General features: G+C 39.3%; 2 protein-coding genes across 11 annotated transcripts in view; one reads left to right on the top strand and one right to left on the bottom strand.

Annotated features, from left to right (window-relative positions):
• Window positions 1-23872, bottom strand: part of SDCCAG8 (SHH signaling and ciliogenesis regulator SDCCAG8) — a 105967-nt gene extending 82095 nt beyond the window's left edge. For all 4 annotated transcript variants that reach the window (XM_063390942.1, XM_063390944.1, XM_063390943.1 and 1 more), the window contains exons 1-11: window positions 23320-23872; window positions 16042-16206; window positions 15852-15934; window positions 12299-12412; window positions 11772-11897; window positions 11339-11479; window positions 9941-10005; window positions 8006-8194; window positions 5811-5949; window positions 3059-3211; window positions 595-729 (exon numbers count right to left, since the gene is read on the bottom strand). In XM_063390942.1, the coding sequence (XP_063247012.1) occupies window positions 595-729; window positions 3059-3211; window positions 5811-5949; window positions 8006-8194; window positions 9941-10005; window positions 11339-11479; window positions 11772-11897; window positions 12299-12412; window positions 15852-15934; window positions 16042-16206; window positions 23320-23872 (1863 nt within the window). The remainder of the gene's footprint in view (window positions 1-594; window positions 730-3058; window positions 3212-5810; window positions 5950-8005; window positions 8195-9940; window positions 10006-11338; window positions 11480-11771; window positions 11898-12298; window positions 12413-15851; window positions 15935-16041; window positions 16207-23319) is intronic.
• Window positions 23873-24011: 139 nt separating this feature from the next.
• CEP170 (centrosomal protein 170) overlaps window positions 24012-26264 on the top strand; it is a 97309-nt gene continuing 95056 nt past the window's right edge. For all 7 annotated transcript variants that reach the window (XM_063390938.1, XM_063390937.1, XM_063390940.1 and 4 more), the window contains exon 1: window positions 24012-24147. The gene's annotated coding sequence lies outside the window, so the exon portion shown is untranslated. The remainder of the gene's footprint in view (window positions 24148-26264) is intronic.

Raw genomic sequence — 26264 nt, 5'->3', positions numbered from 1 at the left:
TTTTATGACCCACATTAAGCCTCTAATCGACTGAGAAACGTGCAAAAGAAAGCACCCAAGGGTGATACACCTACACAAGATGCATGTCAAGCTGTAATTCTTACCTAGAAGATGTCCTTATAAGAGCCCTACTATCAATAGTACTGAATTAAGCAGTATAGTACATGAAAGGTCTAAAGGAAAGAATTTGAAAACCAGTAATTTGAGATAGCTCCCTTTACTTTAGCACTGCAAGTCCCACAGGTAGCCATTAAGGACACTGCTGAATTTCATGTTGTCTCACTCAGACCAGACTGAATTCTTTACTGAAGCACTGGGATAGTGTTTTAAATAGTGACCCTCATAGGGTCACTCTTTTCAAAGTAGAAAAGTTAGCTTCTGCCTGACAAGGTGACTTGGCAATGGAAAATATTATTTTTTCACTGCTGCAATTGGGATAGCTTGTAGCAATTGTAGTGCCTCTGGGAGACTGAGATGAAGTCTACAGTTACCACACATTCCTTACCAAAACAGAAGAAAATGGACAAGGTAAAAATTCTCCTCTTTCAGGTCACAACGATAAGGAAAACCAAGCTCCTTTATAAATGTGCTTACCTTATTCATCTCCATTTCATGAGACGTAAGCTGGCACTGTGATTCTTCTAACTGGCTAACTAGAGAATTCTTTTCCCTTGTAATTCTCTCTACTTGAGCCTCCAAAACAGCCACATCCTTAGACAAAGCTGTCACCTAAAAAAGTGCAAGAACACTGTAATGATGCAATTTGACCAGCCACAGATCAAAGCCTTGTGGAACTTTCTTCTCAAAAGCAACTGTATGTAGACAAAATACATAACATAAAAAATGTAATAACAAGTCAAGCATGTACAATAAGAATATATGCTATATTATTAATAATCTAACAGACTATAGCAACATTATTTTATTAATGGGTTCACTATTTTTAATTTATTTATCATACAGTAGTTTATTTGAAACATTTATCAACTGCACTAGTCCCCAGGACTTGTTAATATGGACACAAGGTGTCAGAAGCAGCTGGCTACATTAGTTTTTCAAGGTAAGAATACTATTTAACACCACCTTATCCATCCTTATGTAGATTCATTCAAACCAAAATCATGTTCCTCCAGCTAAAGAAAACTGTTGTTGCAAACACAGAACTTAAATTAATTTTCAAGTTCAGAAACATTTCATCACTACAGATCAAAGCATACTGTTGTGCAAAACTCATATAGAAATAGTATATTAAAAATTCTAATGTAATTCAGATGAAATTTTGCTGAATGAATAAAAAAATGTAACAATAAAACAGAGACAGTGAACCTTCAGCTATTTAGCCCTGAAGCTTACTAATATAAGTGGAAATAATGGTGTGTGACAGTTCAGTGTGACAGAGATTCAAAGCCAAACCTAGAGGATTATATATTCATAACTATTTTTCACTCCTTATACATCCACCTGATTCATGTATCATGCCAATTCTCCCCTTCAAATAAACCATTTCATAAAGTAAACAATAAAATATTCAGATGAATCGTGACTTGATCCACAGTAGTACCATTTCTACCTCCTCGTAATCCTGTAACATAAAAGTAGTTAATCATATGTAGGTGTAAATCATTAACACAGATCATCATTTTCCACAGTCATCCCATATCTTTAATTACCAGGCATGACATCATCATAGTGTCACTATATGTTGTTTAATCTATAGGAAGGATTTAAAAAAAATACTAGAACTACTTAAAGTGGGAATTGGTTCCAGTAAAACACATCTCAGTGAGTGATGAAATACAAACTGATGTGATGACATGGAGTGAAATATTCTGTCAAAAAAAAAGCATGAAATGCTTCTCTAATAGGCTGTATTTTGGAGTGCATACACTGCTTTAAAGCAACTCTGTAACAAAACAACTAACTTTATAAAAGGGATAACTTCTAATAGATAGCAAGGAGTCAAACAAAGAATTGCTTAATAATGTCTCCAGTGGAAGGTTATTTTTGTAATTTCAGTTTCCCTGGCAACAGATCACTGATTATCTATCAGTTCACGTACTTAAATATCACTTAGGCCCTATCACTGTGGTTAATACCTGTTCTTGTACCTGGAACTGGAGTCCAAGAGGGTTTTTTACACACACTTACATGGTTTATTTGGCTCTCCGGATCTTTAGAAATAAGCCATACAACTTATAAGAGTCCCAAAAAATAAGAAGTCTACAATCAGGAGAGAAATTCACTCCATTGTTTCCAAATTTCCACCAGAAATGGCTGAAGATGTTGCAGATCAAACAAGCATGAAAATCACTAATTCATGAAGTATTTATCTCTCTTCATTTCTTCCCATTTCAATCACCTTAGAAATGCCTCCTCTGCCACAGGCTTACTGCTGTTAGCTTGAGCTTTCCTCTGTAGACTCCACTGGGCAGAAAACCCTCATGTTTTATATTCAAATTACAGCAGCATCTAGAAGTCTAAACCAAGGTTATCAAGACTATCACAATGGTCACAGCATAAACAATGAGACAGATTCTGTCTCAGAGAGTTTATAAACATTAGTAAAAGTGAGAAAAGAGATTCCAACACATTTCTGCAGGTGGGAAAATTAAACATATGACAAGATCACTTCAAAACTCTGATATTGTAACATTAATGTATATGTAAGATCAAAGTAGCAAAGAATTCTAAATTTGACATGTGCTAACTTCTGAATGCTTGCCTTGGGAAACTAAATAATAATTTTTACAAAAGAGCTAGATAAAAACCTTGCATCACATATTACTTAACCCCTTCTTACTCTGACATAGTGCATTAAAAATACTATGCAAACCAAAATAGAGTGCATAACATCAACAAGCTAGTATGTATCTCATGACAAAGCACAAAACCCAGTTGTTCAAACTCAATGGATCATTTATCTGCCACTGCTTTAAAGAAATGGTAAAAGTGACTGAGCTCTCACACTCCAAACTAAAAATAAAAGACAAGTAAATGAAGTTTATAAAGGATGATACACTCATTGTAATACACAAACAGAAGGAGAACCAACCCATACCATTGCTGCCAAGTCCTCCCTTTCCTTCTTCATTTCTTGCCGCAGTGCTTCTTTTTCATCAGCCCTCTTATTTAGCTGGGCAGCCAGCTCCTTTTCCAGATAATTCTTCTGCCGTTCCATCTCACTTTTCAGTTGCTCACAGTAGACTAGAGCCTAAAAAAATCCCAATTTGCTGAAGTGAATGAAACCTAAAATTTTTAACAAACTTGGTGTTTATCTAATACCTTCAAAGAAACCAGTCTGCTATTAGAAACATCTTCCTTTTAATGCAGTTTTTATGATGTTTATATTCTACTGTGTTAACTTCTAGAATAGGACTAACAAAATGAAAACAGTTGTATATGTTTGTAGGCATAGACATGCCCTACTGTAACTGAGAAATTTAATTGCTTTTAGGAATCATGGCAAAGATGGAAGCATTTTTCTGTGTATATTTGCCAAATAAGTAGCTGTTTTTCTAAATCTATGATTATTTGCCTTACATTTAAAATTTGAAATTCCTGAATGCACATCACCAGAACCAGCCTCCAGTATTTGACTCCTTGCAAATACAGTGGTTAGTGTCTAACTAAAGAACTGAAGGAAAAATTCATCATGTTTATGCATTTCCACTTAGTCTCCTCCTGAAGTGAATTACTGAGTGCAGAACGCTAAGAAACCTGGAAACAGTCAGTAGAGATACAAAAAAAAGTTTGACAAATAAGTTTCAGGTTTGTCAAAAATTAATTCTACTAAATACATCATAAAGTACTACTTAATTTCAGGTGTTAAAACACAGGGTTATAGATGGGTTCTCTATCAAAAAAGAAACATAAGTTCAAGAACACTGCCCCAAAACACTGTCTTTGGTATCTTCTAAAAATGGTAGGGGAAAAAAGAAGATATTTATCCATTTATGCTGTTGTTATCTCTGCCAAAGTGTAGAATTTGAGTGTTATGTCAGTTTAAATCAGAAATGCACTACTCCATTACAAGTCAATCCAAGTATTCAAAGCACCCTGACAGGAGCTTTGCTAACCTGTGAGTAAACTAGATCTAATTTCAACATTTCACTGATGTCCAGCTTATTCTGTTTCAAAGAAACTAGAGTAACCTCCCTTTAGGAATTCTAACTTATTACCTTTTATTTTCAAATTAATTTTTTTAAACTGCTTATTTTACTTAAAGCCAATCCCCTGTATTCAATTTTTTTGGCTTTGGACTGCTCATGAGGGGAGCAAGTTAAACCATGATTTTTAGAGAACGTTTTAACAGTCTCCATTAATTTTATGACAATTCTGTGGGACCCTCTTCAGGGTCACTTTCCTATTCACAAGTCTGCCATGGTGAGAGAATCCCACTGTTATGGCATCAAATCCTTTTCTGTAGGAAAGGGTCATCAACTTCAGCAAACAACTGTCTGCACTAAGCTGCTATAGCTTGGTAGACATCTAAACCAATGCCACTCTAGAAGTAGTTGCATTAATTGCATATCCAGAAGAAATATGTATTTTGTTAGCTCCACTGCTCTGACTACAAAATAAGCAGTTTAAACAATTACTCTTTTATAACATTTGTGTCAAAAATAGACTCCTGATTTTGCTTCAACTATGTAAATTTAACATAACAGATCTCCTTCCTGCTCTATGCAATAAGCAAGAGGCCACAAACTACAGAGATAACCAAAAGACAAGAAGAAATGGTTTTAAATGATAAGCACCTGAGGTTAGACTTTGGGTCAACAGGCTGATGAAATTGCAATTATAGTATTTGACAGCTTAATGTGTTAACTTCTCATTTTTGTTATGTGGACTGTTCTATGGGATTCCATGCTAGTTATTAAGAAAAACAGCACTTAAGAGTAGAATAGAACTGGGAAAAAAAATGGTTTGTACTTACCAAGAGGTATACCAGTACTTGTAAAAAGGCAGAATTATGCAGTATAAGTAAAAAAAAAAAAAAATCCTGTTCCTTCATATTAAAACTGTTTTGGAACATGAAGAAAACCCAGACTACTATTCAGCCCTGTAGACAAACAGGTAGCACTTCACACAAGCCTACAAGCACACATTTCTCTTACAGCACAGAATAAATAACATCAAATTTATCAACAGAACCATTATATCAACCTTTTTTGCATTCAATTACAAAAACCAAACCAAAGCAACTCTCTCAATTCCATAGTAATTCACTAATAGTACAGTAGATGTCACTAACTATCAAGGAAATAATTTAGGTCAATACAGGTTGATTGTGTACAGAACTAGGGCTAACATGAGATCAAAACTGGTTTTTTCCTTATTATTTACATAACACCAGAAGCTTCCTGCAGGTAAAATTAGACAAGACTTCTCATCTTCAGAGAGCTCTGATAGTCAATCAGTTCTTGCACTGCTTTCATCTGAGGCAAAAAATAATTGTTTGTAAGCATTTTAACTATTCTCTTCAGAGTAGGTCAGAAATGTGATGTCAAAATTATCCTCTTACATATTATGAATATCTTTGAAAATTCTACAGCTCAATTTATATCACCTAGCTGTGAAACTACATCAATTAAGAAATGCAGCACTCCTCATAGTATTGATGAGAATTTAAGAACTTGAATACAGAACTCATATTACTGCTCAGAAACAGTCACATGGTGCAGTTGTTTCAAATCTACATCATATCAACATATGACAAAGTTCTTATGTATATATTATCTCATTAGTATGAAAACTAATTACCATTTGCATTAGAACACTAAACTGCTCTAATTTCATGATGGATTTACCTTTGTTTTTTCAAAATTGGCCTCTTCTGCCATTTGCACAGCGTGTTCAACTTGCTTGCAAGCATTAGATTCTCTTTGCTGCATCTCTTTCACGCTTTGTCTCACTGAAACAAGTGCATCCATCAAGTCATCTCTTTCTCTGCATAGTAAAAAAAATAATCCAGATACTTCTTCTATATCTTTTTGTCAGAGAAAAAAACCTCAAACAACAGGTATACCAAATATAAAATATAAACAGATAAAAGACTAAGGGTGGTAAGCAAAGCAAAACTAAAACTCATGAGTGAAGACAGCATAGTGCAAGCTTGGCAGATACTGAAAATATCATTTGCTTGACAACCAGTCCTTCATTTTCAGAAGGGTGGACCATTAGAGAAGCTGCCAGTAAAGAGTGAAGGTCTCAAGTCACTGATGCATGGAAGCCGAGCACGTTCTGCCGATGTAACAAAATGGGGATCCATGCAAATAACAAAAAAATATGGAAGCACACTATCATTAAATGGAAAAGAGGGGAAAAATAATAAAAAGGAAAGGTTAGGTTCAACAAGTAATCACTAAGTATATCAAATGACAATGTAAATCCATTTGCTGCAAACTGGAACTAAGCCAAACAACAGACACCTGGATTCTACAACTCTTCTGAACTTTTGTTAACTAAGACACTAAAATCTGTACTAAATGGTAAAGCAGAGTTGGTAAAACTTTAATACTTAACTTCCCCGTTTCATTATTTTGAAATGTTAAAAGCTTTTAAATTAAGTTTAATTGTCCATGGTTTAGATGCAGCCCAAAAGTCTGGCTGAAAACTGTAGTGTTCTTAATGTGTGAAATGGTAACACATTTTTTTGTATTTGCCAGAGACCTAGCAGTCATACATTGAAATTTTATTCCATTTTTGAATTGGATAAAGTTCCTTTGGATATTCCTACTGAAATACCCTTGTTTTTAATAAGCTGCCTCACAAGTAGAGGTAGATTTTAGATTTTTTAAATCTCCAAATGAAATAACAGTTTAAGATAGATAAAGAGGTCAATTCAAATCTTTTCTTTCAAGCTAAGTGTAATATAAGAGGACAAGAATGTACTGATTTACAGTTTGTTCATATTTTCCAACATCTGTGAAAAATAATTAGTTTTGTTACAAAAGCAGATTTTGAAATATGACTTCTCAGCAATAGAGCTTTGCCAGAAAATTTTTGGACTTGATAATAGAAAAAAATACATAAATCCTGGCAATAACCATCTAGTGCAGAGGGACAGTGCCCACGTGGCTGAGTACATGTATGTTCTATGTCCCATCAGTCTCCCTGCTTCTAGCTGACCCACTATTCCATCTCAGGCTCATTCTAATACTTCAGAAATTCTAAGAAGCTTCTGATATCTGACAATAAATAGATGGCTGTTAAACAAACTTTGAGAAAGTTGCACTATTCTATCATTATTACTAGCAAGTAGAAAGGGAGAATTTTTTTGAAGATGATTAACTGGCAGAATTCTTTAAGAAAAAGAATTTTATGATGGGATCCCTGAATTACATACATTCAGCCTGTATAGCTGTGATTTCAAAAATTATTGAAATAAAAGATAGAATTTTTTTTAAAAGGTTGTACCAAACAATTTCACTTCTTTTTATCCAATGGAACTCCTTTTCCCTGACTTATTATACTCAGGAAGGAACTACTACAGGTGTTTGGAGTAGGAAATGTGTCCTACCCCAAGCACACGACCTATTGTTGATGTATCTGAAAAGTTCCCCATATGTAAGGAGAACAAACTGGAGCCAGAAAAACTTTCAATTATGGAAGGATAATAAACATTTGCAAGAAATTATCAGTCAAAATGCATGGATTTGCACAATTATTTGTGCTGACAGAGTGAAGGACTTGTTTGTGCAAAAAGGAAACAGACAGTAAATAGTTTCATTATCTGGTCAGCCCAAGGTATCATAATTACATGATAACTAAAATTCTTTCCCCCTTGAACTAAGTAGCAAAGCTGTTGTGGATTTTGAAGTGGTTGGGACCCATATTCACTGATTTCAGCATTGTGACTCCAGCTTGGGACTGTACTGTTCCACAAATGCACATCTCCCTGCAAAGGTTACCCAAGACATTAAACTTGACTGGTTTGCCACTGAGACTGCAACCATGCAAGCAGCCCTAGCTGCACTCCCAGAGCACCCAGCCCACGGGTTACCTGGAGAGCCTCTCGATGGTCTGCACGTGCACATTGCAGTGAGTCTGCGCGAGAACGGCCTCGTGCTGGGCACAGCTCAGGCACAGACCGCCAACATGGCTGGAATTGCGGGCTGCCAGCAGGGACTTCTGGTGCTTCAGCCTGCCTTCCAGATCTTTGCATGTCTTCTGAGATTCTGAAAGGTCTTTTCTAGAAAGAAGAAATTAAAAAGTATTATTTGTGAAATGACATATTTCTACAAGTCATGTTCATATACAAATTATAACTACAAGTGTAACCTTAAGAGAACTGTAAGAATCCCTGTAATGAACATTATTTTACACATTTCAATAGGCTGAGGAAGACTTTAACAGAGAAATAACAGTGGAACTGCCCAATCAAAATTATGAATAGACAAAACAATACTGTGTTAATTTGTTTCTTCCTCCATAGTATCAGAAAACTTGAAGTTAAACAGAAAATTATTCAATGAAAAACTTGTAGGCTTACATTTTGTCTGAACAGATTATAATATTTATTAGCAAAAACCACTATGACCTGTATAAATATCTCAATACTCTAACAATTTTCTGCTGTTTTTGTTAATAGTATCACTAACTTCATATTTATTCTCTACTTCCTCTACAGGAATCCAGATGTAATCAGCACATTCACTCAGATCCAGCAATATACACAACTTGAAGTCAAACACATGTACAGAAAAACAGGCTAAGATTTTTACTTGTCTCCAAAATTTTTACCAGGTGCTCAGAAGAATTTTTCCCAGAATTTCCAAGCATGTGTCAGGCTGGGGAGAGCGCAAGCAATAGGAATGTTAACATCAGGAAGTTCCAGACAAACGCACACTGTGCACATATAGAGCAATTTGACAAATTGTGCACGGAATCCAAAGCTTTGGGTTTGTTATGCAGGCCATCTGGGCAGCACACACACAGGAAGTCTGACACATTCTGCTTGCATCGGATTTACTGTGCACATGATAGATACACTGCATGCATTCTTATTTCCATCTGGAAAATCTTCTGTGCACTTTTTCCAATTTTAGTACTTGGTCTATTACATATAACCCACTAAACCTGAACAGAATTTGCTCTGCATAGATCCTTAGACAGTCCTGGTGCAACAAAACCTATTGTTGGAAAGTCTTGGACAGAAATCAGCAATCGTTGTGTACATTCATACTGGAAGTTAAAGGGAAGATAGTCCCACTGAAAGTGATATAATTTCTCACTTCAATAAAATTTAGCTTTGCAGAACTTCCTGTTTGCAAGATCAGCCTCTTAGGAGAAATCAAAGGCTGAATAATCTACTTGAAGAGCTTTTGAGACAATGTTAGCCTCCAAAAATTATTTTGGAGTAAATATAACACTTGAGGCCAAGGGGAAAAAAAAATTGGATTATATAGCTGAAATTAAAGATCTTCCTTTACATTCACTAAGACAACTGGCTTTGCACATTGCAGGTTTCCTCAATGCAGAGAGCATTCTTTTAACTTGTCTCCCTACCAATAACTCTTTTTACACACAGAACAGTCTAGCATTTTCAAATTCAAACCACGATTTTTTTAGGGAAAAACATAATTAAACAGTGGTCAAAAGTATCTAATTACGGAAACTGTCACACAAGTTAAAATTGTAACTTCTCTTTTTTCTTTGAGTGGTCTATCTTACACGACCTTTTTTTAGGGGAAAGAGGGTAAAAAAGGTAAGATGCTTTATATTGCTACTATTTCTATAAAGTACCAGTATATTCAACTTCGCTACATTTTTATTTGAGAGAACTTAATAGAAAACTGGTTTTCAGGGACACTGTCAAGAGATACAACATTCAGACATTCAGGCATTCTCCTATTTAAATTCAGATTAAGAGTGGTTCCTGCTGTTATGCAGTGACAATTTATTAAGGATTATTTTAAGGAAAAAAAATTCACTTTACCTCAGAGACTGTATTTGAGCATCAAGGATATTGACTTTTTCTTGATAGAGAAGTTTAAGATTCTCCTTTAGAAAAGATAGGAGAAAAGACATGTCTTGCTTTCTTCATAACAAATAAACCTGTCTTTACCCACATTCTTTTCCCCTGAGGACATAAACCTGTTGATATACTAGTGGCAGAGAAAGCTAAATATTTCACATTTCTGGAAGTCTAAAAAGTGAACAACCCTTCCATTTTTTGTTTCTAAATAAGGTTTTTTGCCAGATCCTCATATGGTAAAATGTTTCAATTCCAACTGTCCTCAGTTCTCTACAATGATTCACAGAAACTGATCATCATGTCTCAAGTTTGCTCTTGCTCTTCCACAAACAGCAGATATTAATACATGTCTCCTAAGAACTTCAAGTACACCGGCTATTTATTTATAATACAGTGAGTTACTCTCATTACCCGATGAAGAATTAGGTGTATGAATCAACCACATCCATGTTAAATACAGTGGTGATAACAAACCAGAAAAAGCACTATGAATTTAGGTCACTATGATGCTTAAAAAGAAGTTACAATCAACATGATTGTGATTCTCCTGATTTAAATGTGGCAGGTGAAGAAAAGAGCAGTCACTATAAAAAACAGCTTCCAAACAACTGCAGGCAGCAGTGACCACTGAGGTCTTCAGCACAAAACCCCAAAACTATTTTTTTCTATGAAAAATTCCCAAATCCCCTATAATTTAAGAATGAAAGTAATGTATAAATTCCAGAGTACACAAATGCAAAGGGACAAAATATATCAAAACTTTTCAATTAGCTGGGTTTTTTCCCAAAAGACAGCAACACTACCCCACTACTTCAGAGCAAAAGGAAAATGGTATCCTCTGAAACTAAAAATACAGGAAGGGACAACATCATCTCTAAATTACTAGTGCTCCTCTGTATTTTTAAAAGAATAAGGTGTGTCATTCAGGTAAGGCAAAGCAGATTGCACAAAGCTGCTTTCGTACCTTACTGAGCCTTTGCTTCTCCAGGAGCAGAACAAGCCACTATGAAAAGAGCTTGTGTGGAGGGCTACATAAATTACACCAGCTAGTTACCACCTGCTTGGGCACTGTGTTACGCCCCAGAATCTCCAAAGCACAGTGAAGTCATCATCTTTAAACAAGAATTATCTCTGGGAAAGTCATCATCTGCAGATACAACCTGCCATCTGTGTCTAACTGCACAATAATATTAATTAGGGTATAATGAGAAGATGAGGTTTAAGAGAATAAAACATGAGCTCAGATTAAGGTTCAGTCAACTAAAACTTCTCTGTTACCAAGTTGATCATCAGAACTGGAACAACAACAACATTGAACAGTTTTGCAAAGGTAGGACTGTGCAGAAAGGTAATACCAACCAGTTCTTCAGGCCATTTTGTTTTGTCTTCAGAAGCTGCTGTAAGAAAAGCCTGATCTTTGTTATGTGCTGGTGAGGAGGTGACAGGCTGGTGCTTGCTACAGTCTTTACCACCTACAGGCCGGGAGTTCTGAGTATTTGCCTAAAATAAAAGTATTAATGCTTCGGTTATGATTGTGTGGGCTGGTTTTTTAAACACATGTACTTACTTAATCATTGAATCTTATAATCTTCAGTAGAATACAAAACCAACATACAAGTTAATTAGGTTAACAATCTATGATAACGATGTTACCCAAGGAAATCCATGTTTACAAATTCTCATTAAATTTTGACTAAAATTCCATTTGTGGACAACCATTTGTATACCCTTCCATAAAAATAATCTGGCCAGATCCTTGAGCACAGATTAAAGCAAAAAAACACCAACTTACTGAGGCATCTAGAAGAGTTTGTTCCCTCAACATGTATTCTGCAGTTAAGAATTTCAGCTTCTGATGGAGTTCCTCATTTTCAAGTAAAACTGTCTGTTCTCGATCTTTCACCCCACACAACTCCTCCTATGGGATAAAGGAATTGCATTTAAAAGGCTCCTTAAGATGGATATCAATATTCAAATGCATCTTGAGACCAAGAGTCTAGTCCAACATCTTCACATATTTTAACCCTTTTAGAGGGACTAAGAATACTCAAAAGACAGATTTTGTATTTTTGCAGCTTAAATTCCCATAAATCTTTTTTTAAAAAACTTACTTGGGTTTGTGATAGGATGTAAAAATGTCTTTAAAGACCCTTAAACACCAGATACCAAGACACAGAGTAAGGGATCTACTGAACTGCATTTGGCTCAGTTTTGGTCATTACAGCAATCAATCTTAGGTCTAAGTGTCAGCTGATTTTAATGCAGTTCTTCACAGTTGGGGAACCAGGGTTTTAGCAGGTCAAATATGTTGTCTGATACCTTGTAAAACTTCACTTCTGCTTCCAAATGGTTAATGTACTGTGACTGATCATTGATTACAGGAACAAGGTCAGACAGGGCTGGTAAGTCTGCAGGCACAGCTTCTGGGGGGTTCTGAAGGAAGTAGAGAAGAGCATGTGTTATGTTCTGATTTTCCACTGTTGCAGTAAGATGTTGCTTGCACACAGAATACAACGTGCAGTTTTCTGGTAAGGTTTCAAAATGCACAGAGTTGTTAGTGGAGTCTTCTCAGAGGAACAACAAGTACATTTCTAGCACTAGTTCACACTTCTGAAGGAAAACAAGTATCTTTATGCATACCCCTATTTTTGAAACTCACACACATATGATTTTGGGTCAGAAACATACCCTTTTGTGCAAAAATATTCCATTATATACTTCTCAAATATAATTGAAGTCTAAAAGAGACCAAAGATTCAGAAAACCACATCCTTGTTTTTAAATATTACTTTTGAAATATTCACCACACACAAAAAAAAAAAAAAAACCTAAACAAAAAACCCCCAAAAACCCCCCAAACCCAAATAAAACCCTCACAAAACAAAATTTTAAAAAAACCAAACCAAGCTACTAACGGCTATTACATCTACTAGTTATCTACAGGTTCTGCCAACAATGCATTAAAATTCCTTGTCCAATCCTTATAAAGGTATAATCCCTCAATCAGGATGAGGTGAAAGTTTCCAGCAACAAAAACCCTCCAGTCCAATTATACCAAATATAAGTATTGGCTATTTTAAAGGGGGGGATACTCTTGAAATATCTGGAAGTAGGATTGCAGATACAAATGGAGGAACCCAGAACCATCTGAAAAAACAGCCTTCAGAGAAGGAATTCCAATTTTGCAACACATTCTGCCTGGCTCAGTCCACAAGTCCCATGTTCTATTAACTCAGAATTCACCTTGATTTAAATTCTTAATCCTAACTACTTTATAAACTTTTTGAAAAAAGGAACCACACTTGTTAAAGTATATATAATATAGCCTTGATAATATTTGTAAGTCTTCTGTTTCTCTGGCTCCTATTCATCTGCCCCTCTTCTCTGAAAGCATAATGAACACCTTGTAGCTGAGACCTCCAGCTGCCTCCCTGACAACATTACACCACAGCAGTGTTAGAAAATGTGGAAAAACTCCATTTCTATTCATATTTTATTCACTGAAAAACAGTTCTAATGTTTAAACTGAGAAAAATCACTGTAATGTAAACAATAGTGCTAAGGAATTTTTCACTGAAAAGAAAATAACAGGTAGTGTATTTTTTCAACACAAAAAGAACAGTGACTCTGTGACTTTTTATACCTTTGTAACAAGATAATTATTATAAATTGATTATAAATTGATTATAAATTGATCTGGGATTTTTTAATTAACGTTCTCACAATACAATAGGGTGAAAGAACAGAGGTCAGGGAAGCATGCATTTAAATTAGGCCAAATATTAAAATCAGAACTGAAAGACATAGCTGATCAGTATGAATAACCAAACAATTATGCCACAGTCTCAAAAATGTTGTTCACATTCAAATACTTAATACTGAAAAGAATTTATAACATATAAATGCTTAGCAGCTTTAGAAGCGAGCATTCTAAACAGTGACAAACGGTTTTGCCAACATCACAAAAAATTTGGCCCACCTTGTACTTTTCCAGAATGCCTCAAATGTCAAGCATCTAAACCACAGAATTAGAGAAACTTTGCCACCCTATAAACTGGCAGGAAAAAAACCAGAATCAATCACATCTCCAGCTGAAACAACAGTGTCAGGACCAGAGGCTCGGTGCAGCTAGGTTAGCCAAAACCCAGCCTGCAGAACTGCAGTTATTATATGAAGCAATCGTGCTGGGCCTTGACCTCAGGTGATGAAGTGTAGAGCAAAGGGAAAATTTGTGCCCAGCCATCTGGGTGTAGTCAAAGAAAGGATGCACTCACTCCATGTCTACTACAACTTGAATGAATGGGCAAGAAAAGGGAATTTTGTTGTGACAATATTACTTATGTATGAAGTGTGGTACAGGTTACTGAAGAGTGTTGTTTTTGGGAAATATTATACTTAGCTACAGACCCTGCAGTCATTTACTATTCAGCAGTCATCAGGTACTTCAGCATCACTCAAGGCAAAAGGTTAAGGTTACTCATGATCTAAGTATGCTTTCCTTGACCTTTGGGAAATTGGATTCTTCTTATACAAGAAGCATTTCTGCAGTGTCCAGTAAATCAACAGACAAGTTTGTGTTTTATGAGGGTTTGGGCTTTTCTTGGTGTGTGTGCACTTTTACAGTTCAGCATTTTTTGAGCTTTACACATTGTCTGCCTTCAGAACACTTTCATATCCTCAAGCAGATGGAGGACAGCTGCAGAGAATAAAGCCACCACTTCACAGAATGTCTCTCACTGGAAACTTCGAGAGGAAGAAATGGGACAATGCTGTACCAACACAGTAAACTCCCATTTTTTCTCTGCTTATTCCTCCATCCTTTGATCCACTCCCTTAAAGCACTATCCCAGGTATCTTAGATAAAAGCATTCAATTTTCTAAATTTGCCACTGTACTAAAACTTCCCAATATAAGTAGAAAATTTCACCAAAGATGGAATAAAAGATTCTTTCCCTCCCTTCCAAAGCTGAACACAAACTGATACTGATTCATGTCATGCCAAAGTCAACCAATGATGCATCAATCCCTTGAGCTACAAAACACCAACTCTTTCCTGTGACATTATAAGGCAAAATACCTGGCAGGACAAGCACACTAAACTCATGGATCTTAGAACACTCCAAAAATTAAGGTTAAATAAAATTCCTCAATGTCAGGACAGTAGAGCTACGCTCATTACACAGGCCGAAAGCAACACAGCAGGAATACAGGCTTTACATTATTCTGCTGTTAACTTTGACAGCAAAGAGCTGCTTGTCTTGCTTAGTATAAACCAAAAATATTCAGTGTAGGCCATCAAAAGATAAAACTGCAACAGTGCCTTTGAATTATTTTCTGTAGAGATTCTAGCAACCAGCAGCTGCTCTGTAGCTGAACGGTGCATCTCACACACTTTGGTGAAGTTCTGCTTCAATGAGGAGCCCTTGTAAGGGCGTAAACAAACTTTGACAGAGATCATTGCATTTTGGCAGAGAACTACAAAACCTGCTTTTGCATGAACGTCTCTAACAAAAGAAAAAACATAGCTAAAGCTTAAGAAGGACACTGAGAATCCTTAAGGTACAGTCAAAGGAAAACAGAGGCTGCTTTCAGAATTTTTTTCCTTGTTGTCTATCCCAAGTATTTTCAAAACAAAAGGGATGGACGATCACGCTGCACGGTCAACAAAAAGAGGAGAAAAGTCTAAACCCTGTATTATAGATTCCTCCTTCTTCCATTATCGTTATAAGGATACCAAGTTCTGGCCACAGCCTCAGGAAGCTCCCGTATTTAAGACTGTAAAAATGATTCAATTTTTTTTTGTCTGTATACTATAAAATCAACATGCAAGCCATTTATTCAAACAACATAAATGTGACCAGAAGAAACATACATGGAATGAATTCTTCCTTCTTGAGGGAGACTCTTCACTTTCCATTCTTTCTTGGTGTCGCAACAAAATTTTGAGTTGGTTAACTAGGGAGAGATAAAAACCATTATAACCAATAAATAATTACATTTTTCACTGGAATTTGTATGATTTCTAACAGTGTCTAAACCATTTGCTTTCAGAGTGCTCCTACCCGCGTGGCTTTGCTGCAGCTCCTGAGTGGCTGCGTTCCCGCAGGCATCACTGGCCCTGTCCGTGTTGTCACTGCCCTCATCCACAGAGGACTGGTCACATCCAGTGCCATCATCACCTTTTGCCAAGGAATGTTTCAGCTGAGAGATGCTTTCACTGGCACGTTCTAAAAAAACCCCAACCACATCATTAGCCACAATAAGAACATAAAAGAAGGCATTTACTGGCTGATATTTTAAATGGGAAGCAACATGAGAGTACTACAAGCATTCAGCATGTGTCTAGCTGACTATTTGACCTGAACTCAGCCACTGGAAGCAATTATCTAATGCAAACAGCCAAAAAAACCCCCAACCATATTTGCAAAATATTTACTAAATATTATTTTTTCAGAGAAGAGCTATACATAGCATCTTAGCCCCTCAACATATTAGGACACTGCAGCAGCTCAAGTAATAATATACTTGACCCTAAAATATTTCCTAGCATATGCACCTCCCATACCTTTCAATGAACCTAAAGCTCATGCAACATTTTCTACAATATGCAGGACTGGAAACCAAGAAAAAAGTTTCTGCATTTTAGTGATGCCACCACACATTATTACAAAGCAACGTGTCACACAATGAAACAAATACCTGAGTATTATAAAATAAAGTAATAACTCAGCAAACCAAGCTACCATAAAGCAGTTATTTAATAAAGACCTATGACTTCTGAACAAGTGTGCAAAATAAATAACAACACACAATATTCTAGAAAAAAGACCCAACAAACACAACAGAAAATCTCTACCCAGATAAATATAAATATTTTCAAGAACTGACTTACTGACAGATGGTAAAGGTCTTATCTAATGTTCAATATATTTTTCCTTATTTCCTTTCTTAATTTTTTTATTTGATTCAGCTGACTTCACAAAAATCATAAATGCCAATCATAACAGCCATATCTCTCTGATAAAGCTGAACATTTCCAATATGCCAAGAAAGAAATCTCAGAGATTTGCAACTAAGAGATGACAACTGAATTGGAAACCACAAAATATGGGCTCAGTTTTAGATAAGAACATATCTAGTTTGCACCACTGGACCTCAGACAACTCACTTATTACTTCTTTTAGGTATAAATGCCCACAGAGAAGCAATTTCACTGGTGTGAGCCAAGCTTATAAGGAAACATCTTCTATTGGAGTAACTGCTACAATTAGAAAAATGGTAACTTCTCAAACACACATCCTTACTTAAACTTGTAATTTCTAAACTGATGTGAAACATAAATAACTAAAAATGTTTCTTGTCAGTGGGAAAAACACCTTCAAATAATAATCACAGTTAAGCATTTGCTAGGCAGAATTCAGAAGACATGCCTCAGAGTATAGGTTGCTGTAAGAAAGTTAATACTTCTTTTCTTCCAAACAGAGGAGTAAATAGCAGTTCAAGTCAGAAAACAAAAGCTAGATAAGTATTTCTGCCTTCACTTTATCTGTTCTTTCAAGTTCACATCACCTTGATTGAAGCTTGAAAATTGATTTTTTCCCCACTGTAATGGTTTTCACCATTTTTCCAGTCTTCTCTACTTGGTTGTAATGTACCAACAGCTTATAAAATATAAATAACCCCTCCAAAAGCATTATATTTAAGAACATGTTCTCAGTCTAGTATCACTCTATTTAGCAATGCTAATTTTTAATAATAACCTGACCCATTTCTGACCTATTAATCTTCTCTCAGCACTTACTTTTAAAGCCCAGTCATCTTATGGCTCACACCACCATTTCTGGTGACTCCATTCTTTAATGAATTTAAGTAAAAGACATAAAAAGCATATTTTAAGCAGTCATAATTTAGTAAAACAAACCCAAATACCATTCCCAAGGCAATGACTCCAAAAAGAAGGGTTTAGGTCAAATATTTCACTTTTGGCATACTTAGGCTCTTCATCCTTTCCTGAGCATTCCAGGATGCTATGAGGGCGGAAGAGCTAACTGAGAAATGGCAGAAGTGTCTCACTGATGCAATGGCTTAGGTATTTAGCAAACTGTGTTGCAACCATTTGTTGCCAAGACGTGTTCAATGTCATTTAAGTTGTCCTGTGGTGTCACCTGATAGCAGTAAAGTTCCTTCATTTTCCCAGTCCCTGTAGATGTCTGCCCCAGAACCCCAGAGCAGCAGCATTTGCTCCCCAGCCAAGGGACAAACAACACAACAAACCAAACCAGAACCAACCATGCCTATTTACATTGGTTTTCCCAGAACTTCTCCCTTTCTCTTTGTAGTATTACAGCTTCTGGACTCCAAGCTATTACTTCATCCACAAAGATAACATAGATCTTCTTACACTCTGTTCTCTTTTCCCATAAATATACAGGGCAGTAGTAGTGAAACACATTAAAACAATTATCAATGGCACACCGATGCAATTTTTTTTCTTTTTTTTTTTGACTGCACTTTCCTGCCTCTGAAATAATGTCACCACATCCTGGAAAGCATCATCAAGTATTTGCTTAAATTTCTTACAATCTTGCCTATTTCCAAATTACTAATGTTGCTGTCATAGGCAAGACACTCACCACTGGGAAAGTGGGAATTAGGAAGTCCCAGTGGTGTGGCTTTACATTCACCAGATACAAAAGATCCAACACTTCAGTAGGAGTTGAACTGGATGCCTAAAAGGGAATAAATGCATTACAGCAATTCATATTTCATATAATATTGGGCCTAAGGATAAAAGACAATGCAGCAATGAGTGGAAAGTCCACATCTGTTGTTTCTTATAAGGTAAAAATATTATTTTTAAATATGAAAGAAATGAGAAAAAAAAACCCACTGTGGATGCAAACTACAGAACAACAAAGAACATCTGCTTAAAGTCAACATGATTAAATTTTTAATTAATTCAGAAGCAATTAATTTTTAAATGTTAAGCTACTCCTGTAATAGTACATTTTTCAAAAACATTGTCTCAGTGAAAACATACTGCAAAAACTGCTCACATGCAGCACTATGATTGGCATATCAAAATCAATCAGCATCTTTCTTTTTGACATCTTAACAAGGCTCCACAAATAAAATCCAAACATGTATTCCTGTTCTATGATAAAACATAATTGAAGCACTATTTCCTATCGGAACAGCTGAGGATATAATTGAACTCATGTGGATTGAAACTTCAAAAAAATAAAATTCACTATTAAGCTCTTTAGTTTTCATTGTTTAAAGGATCTGAGATGATTAAGAAAAATGACAAGCTAACGCACAAACCTGATGGATCAACCTCAATACATTTAAAAAAAAATCAGTGTAAGAACAATTTGCCATTGAAGACAAAACAGGAAAAAAACTCAGCAGGCATTGAACCAGGTTAGCATTGCCTAAACAAGAGATGCTTTCTTCAGGCACTGCACAGAACTCTTTTTAAAGAGTACTCCTTTAAATGAAAACACCAAAGCTACCTCATTCATGGACTCGGAAATGCCATAGAAAATACTCTGGGAGCAAAAGGACCAGTCATTCAAAACTAAATTGCCTGAAAGACATGGAAAATAACTCCAGCTGGTAGAATCATTAAGCAGCATAAATTGAAGAAAACAAATGGCAACTCTATGAAAAAGTTGTCATAAGTCTGTCACCCAAACCTGACAGTCCAGTTCTAATAACATGTGCAAGAACATGAAGCTACAGGCTATAAATTCAACAAGCAGCATCACTTTCTGATATCTCATGGTTCCCAATTAGCAACAGCCTTAGAAAATTAGAGAAGGAATGAAAGTGATTCTTTAGGTCTTAAAAAAACGCAAACCAAACCATTGTAGAATTTTCGTGAAACAGTAACTGACAAAACAGACAGAAACATAAGTGAAAACAGAAAGATTACATCCAATTAAGGAAAACCTTCCTGTCCAAAATTGGATCAACATTAGCTTCTACAAGCAGCTAAAAATCTAAAATATTATACCATATACCTCTTCAGTCAAGTAACTGCTGAAATATACTGAAACTGAGGTTTTGCTTATAGGTTTAGCACATCTTGGAACTTACTTTACTTCCCATTCTGACATCCAGCTGTTCCTTATTGGCTGCCAAACACAGGTATGCCACTGTGGAAACAGCACACTATACGGCAGTTTTGAGCCTGAAAGCGTCCTAGCTATCACCACCTGTGCTGCTTGGATTTTACATGCAGCAATGGGAAATACCAGGCTGTTCACTGGTCAGGCCTCGAAAGATCCCAAAATATGTGAAATGCTCAGCTGTTTCAAAATAACAAATCCTTCTGATTTGGTTTCTTGGTCTCTTTTGTTACCTTGCATTATACGAGAAATAAGTAGTTTTCAGCATACCTTTTACCAAGCTATCATCTTTAAAAGCACCGGTTTCTCTGGAGCTGCAGCAGTCACTGCCACAAGTTCCTAAACCAGCCCTTTCTGCAGAGCATAAAGCATTTGCCTAAATTCTAGAAACCCTCACATGTGAAAACCTCATTGCCCACTTCCTTTAAAAAGATTCTTCACCCTTACAAGAACATTTCATGTTCAGAAGAGTATCTAGAAACAACTGCCGAATAAAAATAAAAAGCCGAAGCAAAAAAAACATTCAGAATGTAATTCTAAGGTGCTTCAGTGTCACAGCTAACTTGTAGTGATGGAAACTGGGCCACATACTCATTTTTCCTAAGATGGCTTTGGCTTCCCATCTCTCTTGTTTTATTTTTGGAACTACATAAAACAGCCTCAGAATGAAACTTTATGTGTAGAAGTCTTATCTTTTCATCAGTTTCTCTTAGAGTTTGCATCTCCATTCTCTGAAATTATGTAGGACACTGCACTCAGCACTGCAGTGGAATACAGAATGTATATTCCACAATATCCTAAGACAGACTGGAGGTAGACAAGTGTATCAGGCTCCTAAAAAGGATGGTTTGCCCCTCCTTTGCTCCTGCTCTTACACTGTCTCAGGTCCAACAGTGAGCCAATGCTCTTTACTCAAGAGGCAGAAAACTCAACATAAATAATAAGCTAATAGTTCTCTGTTCAAGAAACCAGAAATATGCTGGAAACAAAGAACTGGATAGTAAAATAATAATAGTCTAAATAGTCTTCTATTAGTCTGAAATTATAATACTCTAAATAGTCTTCTCAATGGGAAAGTCACTGCATCAAACTCTGCTCTTGGCAGTGGTGTAGTTGAAGGTCCATTGGACATTCACATTATGCCAGTCAATTTTCAGTTATTTGTATGAATACAGCAGCATACCACTTATTCTCCTTTACAAAATAGCTCTACTCCCTTGAGAAGAACTTGTTATTAGAAATATTATCTCCTAAAGTTTTTAAGGTTCATTTGAAATGGTCTCAATTATATGAAAGTTGACACAGTAACCTAATAACCCCACAACTGTACAAATATCACCCTCTTAACTTAGTACTACACATAGCATTCAAGACTTTCATTATACAAGGTCAGGAAAAGCTACATTATAGAACCTTTGTTATTTTATCAAAGCCTCTCTGTTGGGCTCTTAGACCAGTAAGGTCTTAATCAGGTTTTTTTTTTTTTTTTGGTCCAGCTTTCTGCCCTCTGGCCACCAGAATCCATTTACAGAACACTCAGGCTCCCTGTCTTTCTGAAGGATTTCCCTTTGCAACAAAGGACACCGCACTGAAATAATCAGCTACTCTTTGAAAACTTAGCCACCCTTCCATCAAACTGAGTAAGGCTGTAAAGTGATTCTTCTGGTGTCCAGCATGGGTGGTGAAAACCTGTTGCCATGAGCTCAGCCTGCATCCAGATAATGTCATGCATTACAGGCAGGTTAAGAATGCTTTATTTCAAAAACATCAAATAATGCCCAAGGCATGCCACCTCAAATTGCAGAACCCTGATGACAGGAATGTTCCCAATGGGGAGAAAAACCTCAAGCTGTATAACTATATGAGAGCAATAGATAAAGCATTAGATTTGACAAGTTTGAGAGTCATAACGACCTGTTTGTCCTACAGTGAATTCCTAAAACCTGTACTATTGATGTGGAAAATTCTGTACAGCTCAAAGGAGTTAAAAATTGTACCTCACTGAGAAATAGAGAGGTTCTTTGAGGACTATAATGGAACTTAGGTTATATTGCTCTGCATTGGGGCTGTTTGTGCATCACTATATTGATTTTGACTGAGAGGCACCCCTGGATGTGTGAAATGAAAACTATCTTGCCATTGTATGAAAAGAATATTCTTGCTTCCAAGAATGTAAAGGGGAAAGGCTCACCAGAAATTCAGATTATGAAATTATTTAATAAATATAATGGATCTAGTGTAAGGGGATTTAGCCAGAAAAAGATAAAATGAAAGTAAGTTGTATGAAGAGAATACAGGCATCCAGTGTATCCATTAGACAGGTCAGCTCTGACAGTCTTACACACAGTTAAACAGCCCCGACATTTGTCATCCTAACTGTTCTGCAACAATTGTTAACTGCAAGTATCAAGTAGCACTACCATGTCCATCTCCTTTACAAGAAAAGTAAATAGAAATTATTCCTCAAAGTTCTATCTTCTGGAACAAAAGAAATCTATCACTAATGCCAAGAACTGATGTTCTTTTGAGAAGGGAGTAAACAAAAAACACTTGCTGAGTATCAAGTAGCTATTTGAAAACATTTCCATTGTTTTATCCTTCTTTCTTGCTTCTTTTTTTTGGGCAATGTTGTTTCTATGGCCCAGGAAACATCCCAACAGGCCATGTGGGGGTGCTGTGCTCAGAACACAACTTTTCGAACCAATAGGTTCGCATACCCACAAACTATCCACTGGCTTTCTTCAGCATTCGGACATTTACTTTGCCCAGCCAGTGGAAATGTGAAGGTGTCACGGCTGACAGATTCAGGTGCTCTCTGTCAGGGTATATACTTCTTGCACACAGTGGCACGTATGGAAACACTCGATGACATGAGAAACAACCACTTCATTGGAATCCATCTGTATCCTCATCTTTACCACGACTAGAATCCGATGCTGCAAGGATGGCCAAAGCCCTCGCACGAACCAAAACCGCACCGCAGCAGCAGCGGTCCTGCCCCAGCCGAGTTGCGGTGAGACGAGCGCGTTTCACAGCAAGAACGGCGCCTGCGATGGGCAGTGGGGAGCACCAGGCGCAGCTCCCGCCTGCGCGGCCGCGCCAGCCCGGCCGAGGCGCTCCGCGGGCAGCCGGGCGCGGCGGAGCCCGCCCGCACACCCGGGCGGCGGCTGGGGCGGCCCGCCCTCACCCCGCGCCGGTGCCGCTCACCTCGGAGGCGCCTCTGGTACCGCTCCAGGGACTCCTCCAGGGCGCGCTCCCCGCGGGGCGCCCGCATCAGGACGCCGCTGCCTCCCGGGGAGCAGCCGGCGCTGTCTCCCGACACCGGGGGCTCCCCGCCGGGAGGCTGGGGGACAGAAGTTCCACCCTTTCTGCCTTCCCGCGTTGAGCTCTCGGAGGAGCCACCTGCGGTGATCCCTCGGGCTCCTGATAGCCGGCCGTTGTCGCCGGCCGCCGCAGCTGAGACTAGCAACGCCAGGGGTCCGTCGCGCTTCCTGAAGGCGGGAATACCGCCGCCAGGACTACAAGTCCCGGCATGCACGGAGCCACCGGTGGCAGAGACCCCGCCCCCCGCCCACCCCCGGCAACTGGGGGAGGGTGGTCGCCACAACCCGTCTCCCCTTTGTTGTGGATCGCGGCCGCAGTCGCGCCTGCGCACAGCACGGCCCGTCCGCCTACGCCCTCGGGCCTGCAGCGGGCTCAGCGCCGGTCCCGTCACGACCGGGGCGGAGCGGGGCGGGAAGCGCCGTTCACGTCCCGCCATCGCCCGCGCGGGGAGCGCCCGCAGCCCGGGCAGCGCTATTGTCTGCGGGCGGCGCAGGCGCGGCGCGGCCCCGCCGCCGCTCGGGCGCGGCGCGTGCGCAGTGCGGCGCGGTGCCGCGGTGCCGTTAGCCGCCGCTATGTGCAGGGAATAACGCCGGGGCCGTTGCCAGAGGGACACCGCGCGCTCCGCCCTCGCTCCCGCGTCCCGCGGGATGCCGGCTCGCTGAGCGCCCGCGAGCGACGGCCCCTCCCGGCGCGGCGAGCCTCCTCGGAGGGGTGAGTGAGGATGATGCTGCTGCCGCCGCCGCCCTGGGCTCCGGGTCGGGCGGCGGGGAGAGGGGCCGCGGTGGCGCCGTGGGTCCGCCCGGTGCCTATTGTGTCAGGAGGTGGCCGCCCGCCGGGACCCGGTCGGGCTGCGGCCGGCGGAGGGGGAGGCGGCACGGTCTGGGCACAGCCCGCTCCCCCTCCCCCGTCCCCGCCGGGCCCGTAGCTTACTCGGCGCCCCCTCCTCCCTTTCCCCTCGTCAGCGCGGGGGCAGCGATGGTGCCAGGGGGCATCGCCGCAGGCGGGACGCGGACGGCATCCCGCATGTGGCATTTGGCGCTGCGGGATCCCGCTGCCCGTCTCCCTGCCCCTCCGCCCGCGGGGCGCCCCGGCACACCCACCCATCCTCCCAGCCCCGGGGCTGCGCAGCCTCCCCTCCCGCGGGCCGATTTCCGCGATTCCAGCAGAGACGTTTCCAGACGTTTAATTTTTTTTTTTTTTTTTGGAGTGACCCTCTTTCACTGACTGCCCCGGGGCTGGATGCGTCGTGTTTCTCCAGATTTAAAAATCAATGACGCCCTTCGTCTGGGATGCGGCGTTTCCTCCCGTCTCCTTAAAATAATGTCTTCTGTGAAAGGGTGATGGAGAAAATGTGCGGGTTTCGCCTTTTCTCATACTGCGTATTTCCACCCGACGAGTCAGGTCCCCTGCTTCCGAAAATATCCTCCCGAAGGCGTGAGCTTTCCTTTTTCGAGGCGCTTCCCGGGAAAAACATGAAACCGGGGTTTTTGTCCGCGGTGGCGAGGAGCAGCCCGGGCCCACTTTGTGCGCCCGGCGTGGGGACGAACGGGTTACTGCGCTAACAAAAACCCGATGGCGATTTTCGAGCAGAAAGCGGCGTCGCGGCGGAGGAAGCGGCGGCAGGGGCGGGGCGGGGGCGCTCCCCGGGCCCGCCGGCAGCGCGGCCGGGCAGAGCCGGGAGCCGGGCGGGCACGGCGGGCGCCGAGCGCGCTCCTAAGGGGAGCCCACAATTAGCCCGTCAATGCTGGCGGCTGGATGGGGGAAAATGAGATGGAGATGGGATGCTGATGAGTTGCGGATGCGTAAGGGTTGCGTTCTTGTGACAGGAGATTAGATAGCATCCACTGATCTGCATTTGCAGGAAATTATTTTCTTCCCTATGAAAGCAAAGGTACTCATAAAATATTTAAGTACTTTGAAAGGATAAAGCCTGTTCTAGCACTGCGATGATCATCTTTTCTCCTTTGGAATGCCATTCAAGGCGTTGTGACAGTGTTCTTGGCCCTGGGCGTGCGTCTGTAAAATGATATGTGGGATGGGACAGTTTTTGTAAAATGAACGGAGACATGATTACATATGCTGTGACTTCCTATGATTAATTTGCTCTGGGAATTATTTTATTTCCAGAAGCTGAGAAGTCTGTCTTGTTAAACTCTGCTGATATGGAACCTCTTCAACTTTAAATTCTATTTAACGGAGGAAAAGTTAAGCATAAACACTGCAAAGAATCTCCCTTCACTCTTTGATTACCACTTTTTTAAACACTTTTTCACCTTCATGTAAATGTTGTGTTCTTGTAGGCTTTTTTTTCCCTTTGTCTGATGGAGGTTAGGAAGGCTGGCTGAATAGAGAGGGTAGTGCAGCTGGGGACACAAAGAATTTTGTCAAAATCTCAAGAATTTAAAAGTTATTTGTAATGGATCAGATTTAAATGTTTTCTTTAATTCTTTTGAAGAGAAACCTTCTAAGCTGTTACCAAACTTTGGCATGACAGTGCATTGTTTGGGGAGTGGTTTTGACATATGGCTATTTCCCATATCTAATCTGCCCTTTAAAAAACAGATAGTTTCTACTTATATTGAGTTTCATCGGCTGTAATCGACTTGACAGGCAAAATTTCTTAAAAATTCTGGTGATAACCAACAAGCCAGAAAAGACCAGGTTATGAAAATGAACTGGAAAAGTCAATGTTCAGTTGTAGGTGAGAGCTTGGAAGCTTCCTCGAAAGCCTGGAATGAAACCCAAGGCATGAGTAGTTGCAGAAATGGATTTTGCAGTACCATTTCCAATTCTTGGCATCGCAGGGAGAAAGTATTTCATGTATATTG

The sequence above is a fragment of the Prinia subflava genome, chromosome 2 (assembly GCF_021018805.1).
Source record: "Prinia subflava isolate CZ2003 ecotype Zambia chromosome 2, Cam_Psub_1.2, whole genome shotgun sequence".
Classification (NCBI taxonomy): Eukaryota; Metazoa; Chordata; class Aves; order Passeriformes; family Cisticolidae; genus Prinia; species Prinia subflava.
Note: the sequence above shows the minus strand (reverse complement) of the source record. Positions and strands in the feature narration are given on the sequence as shown.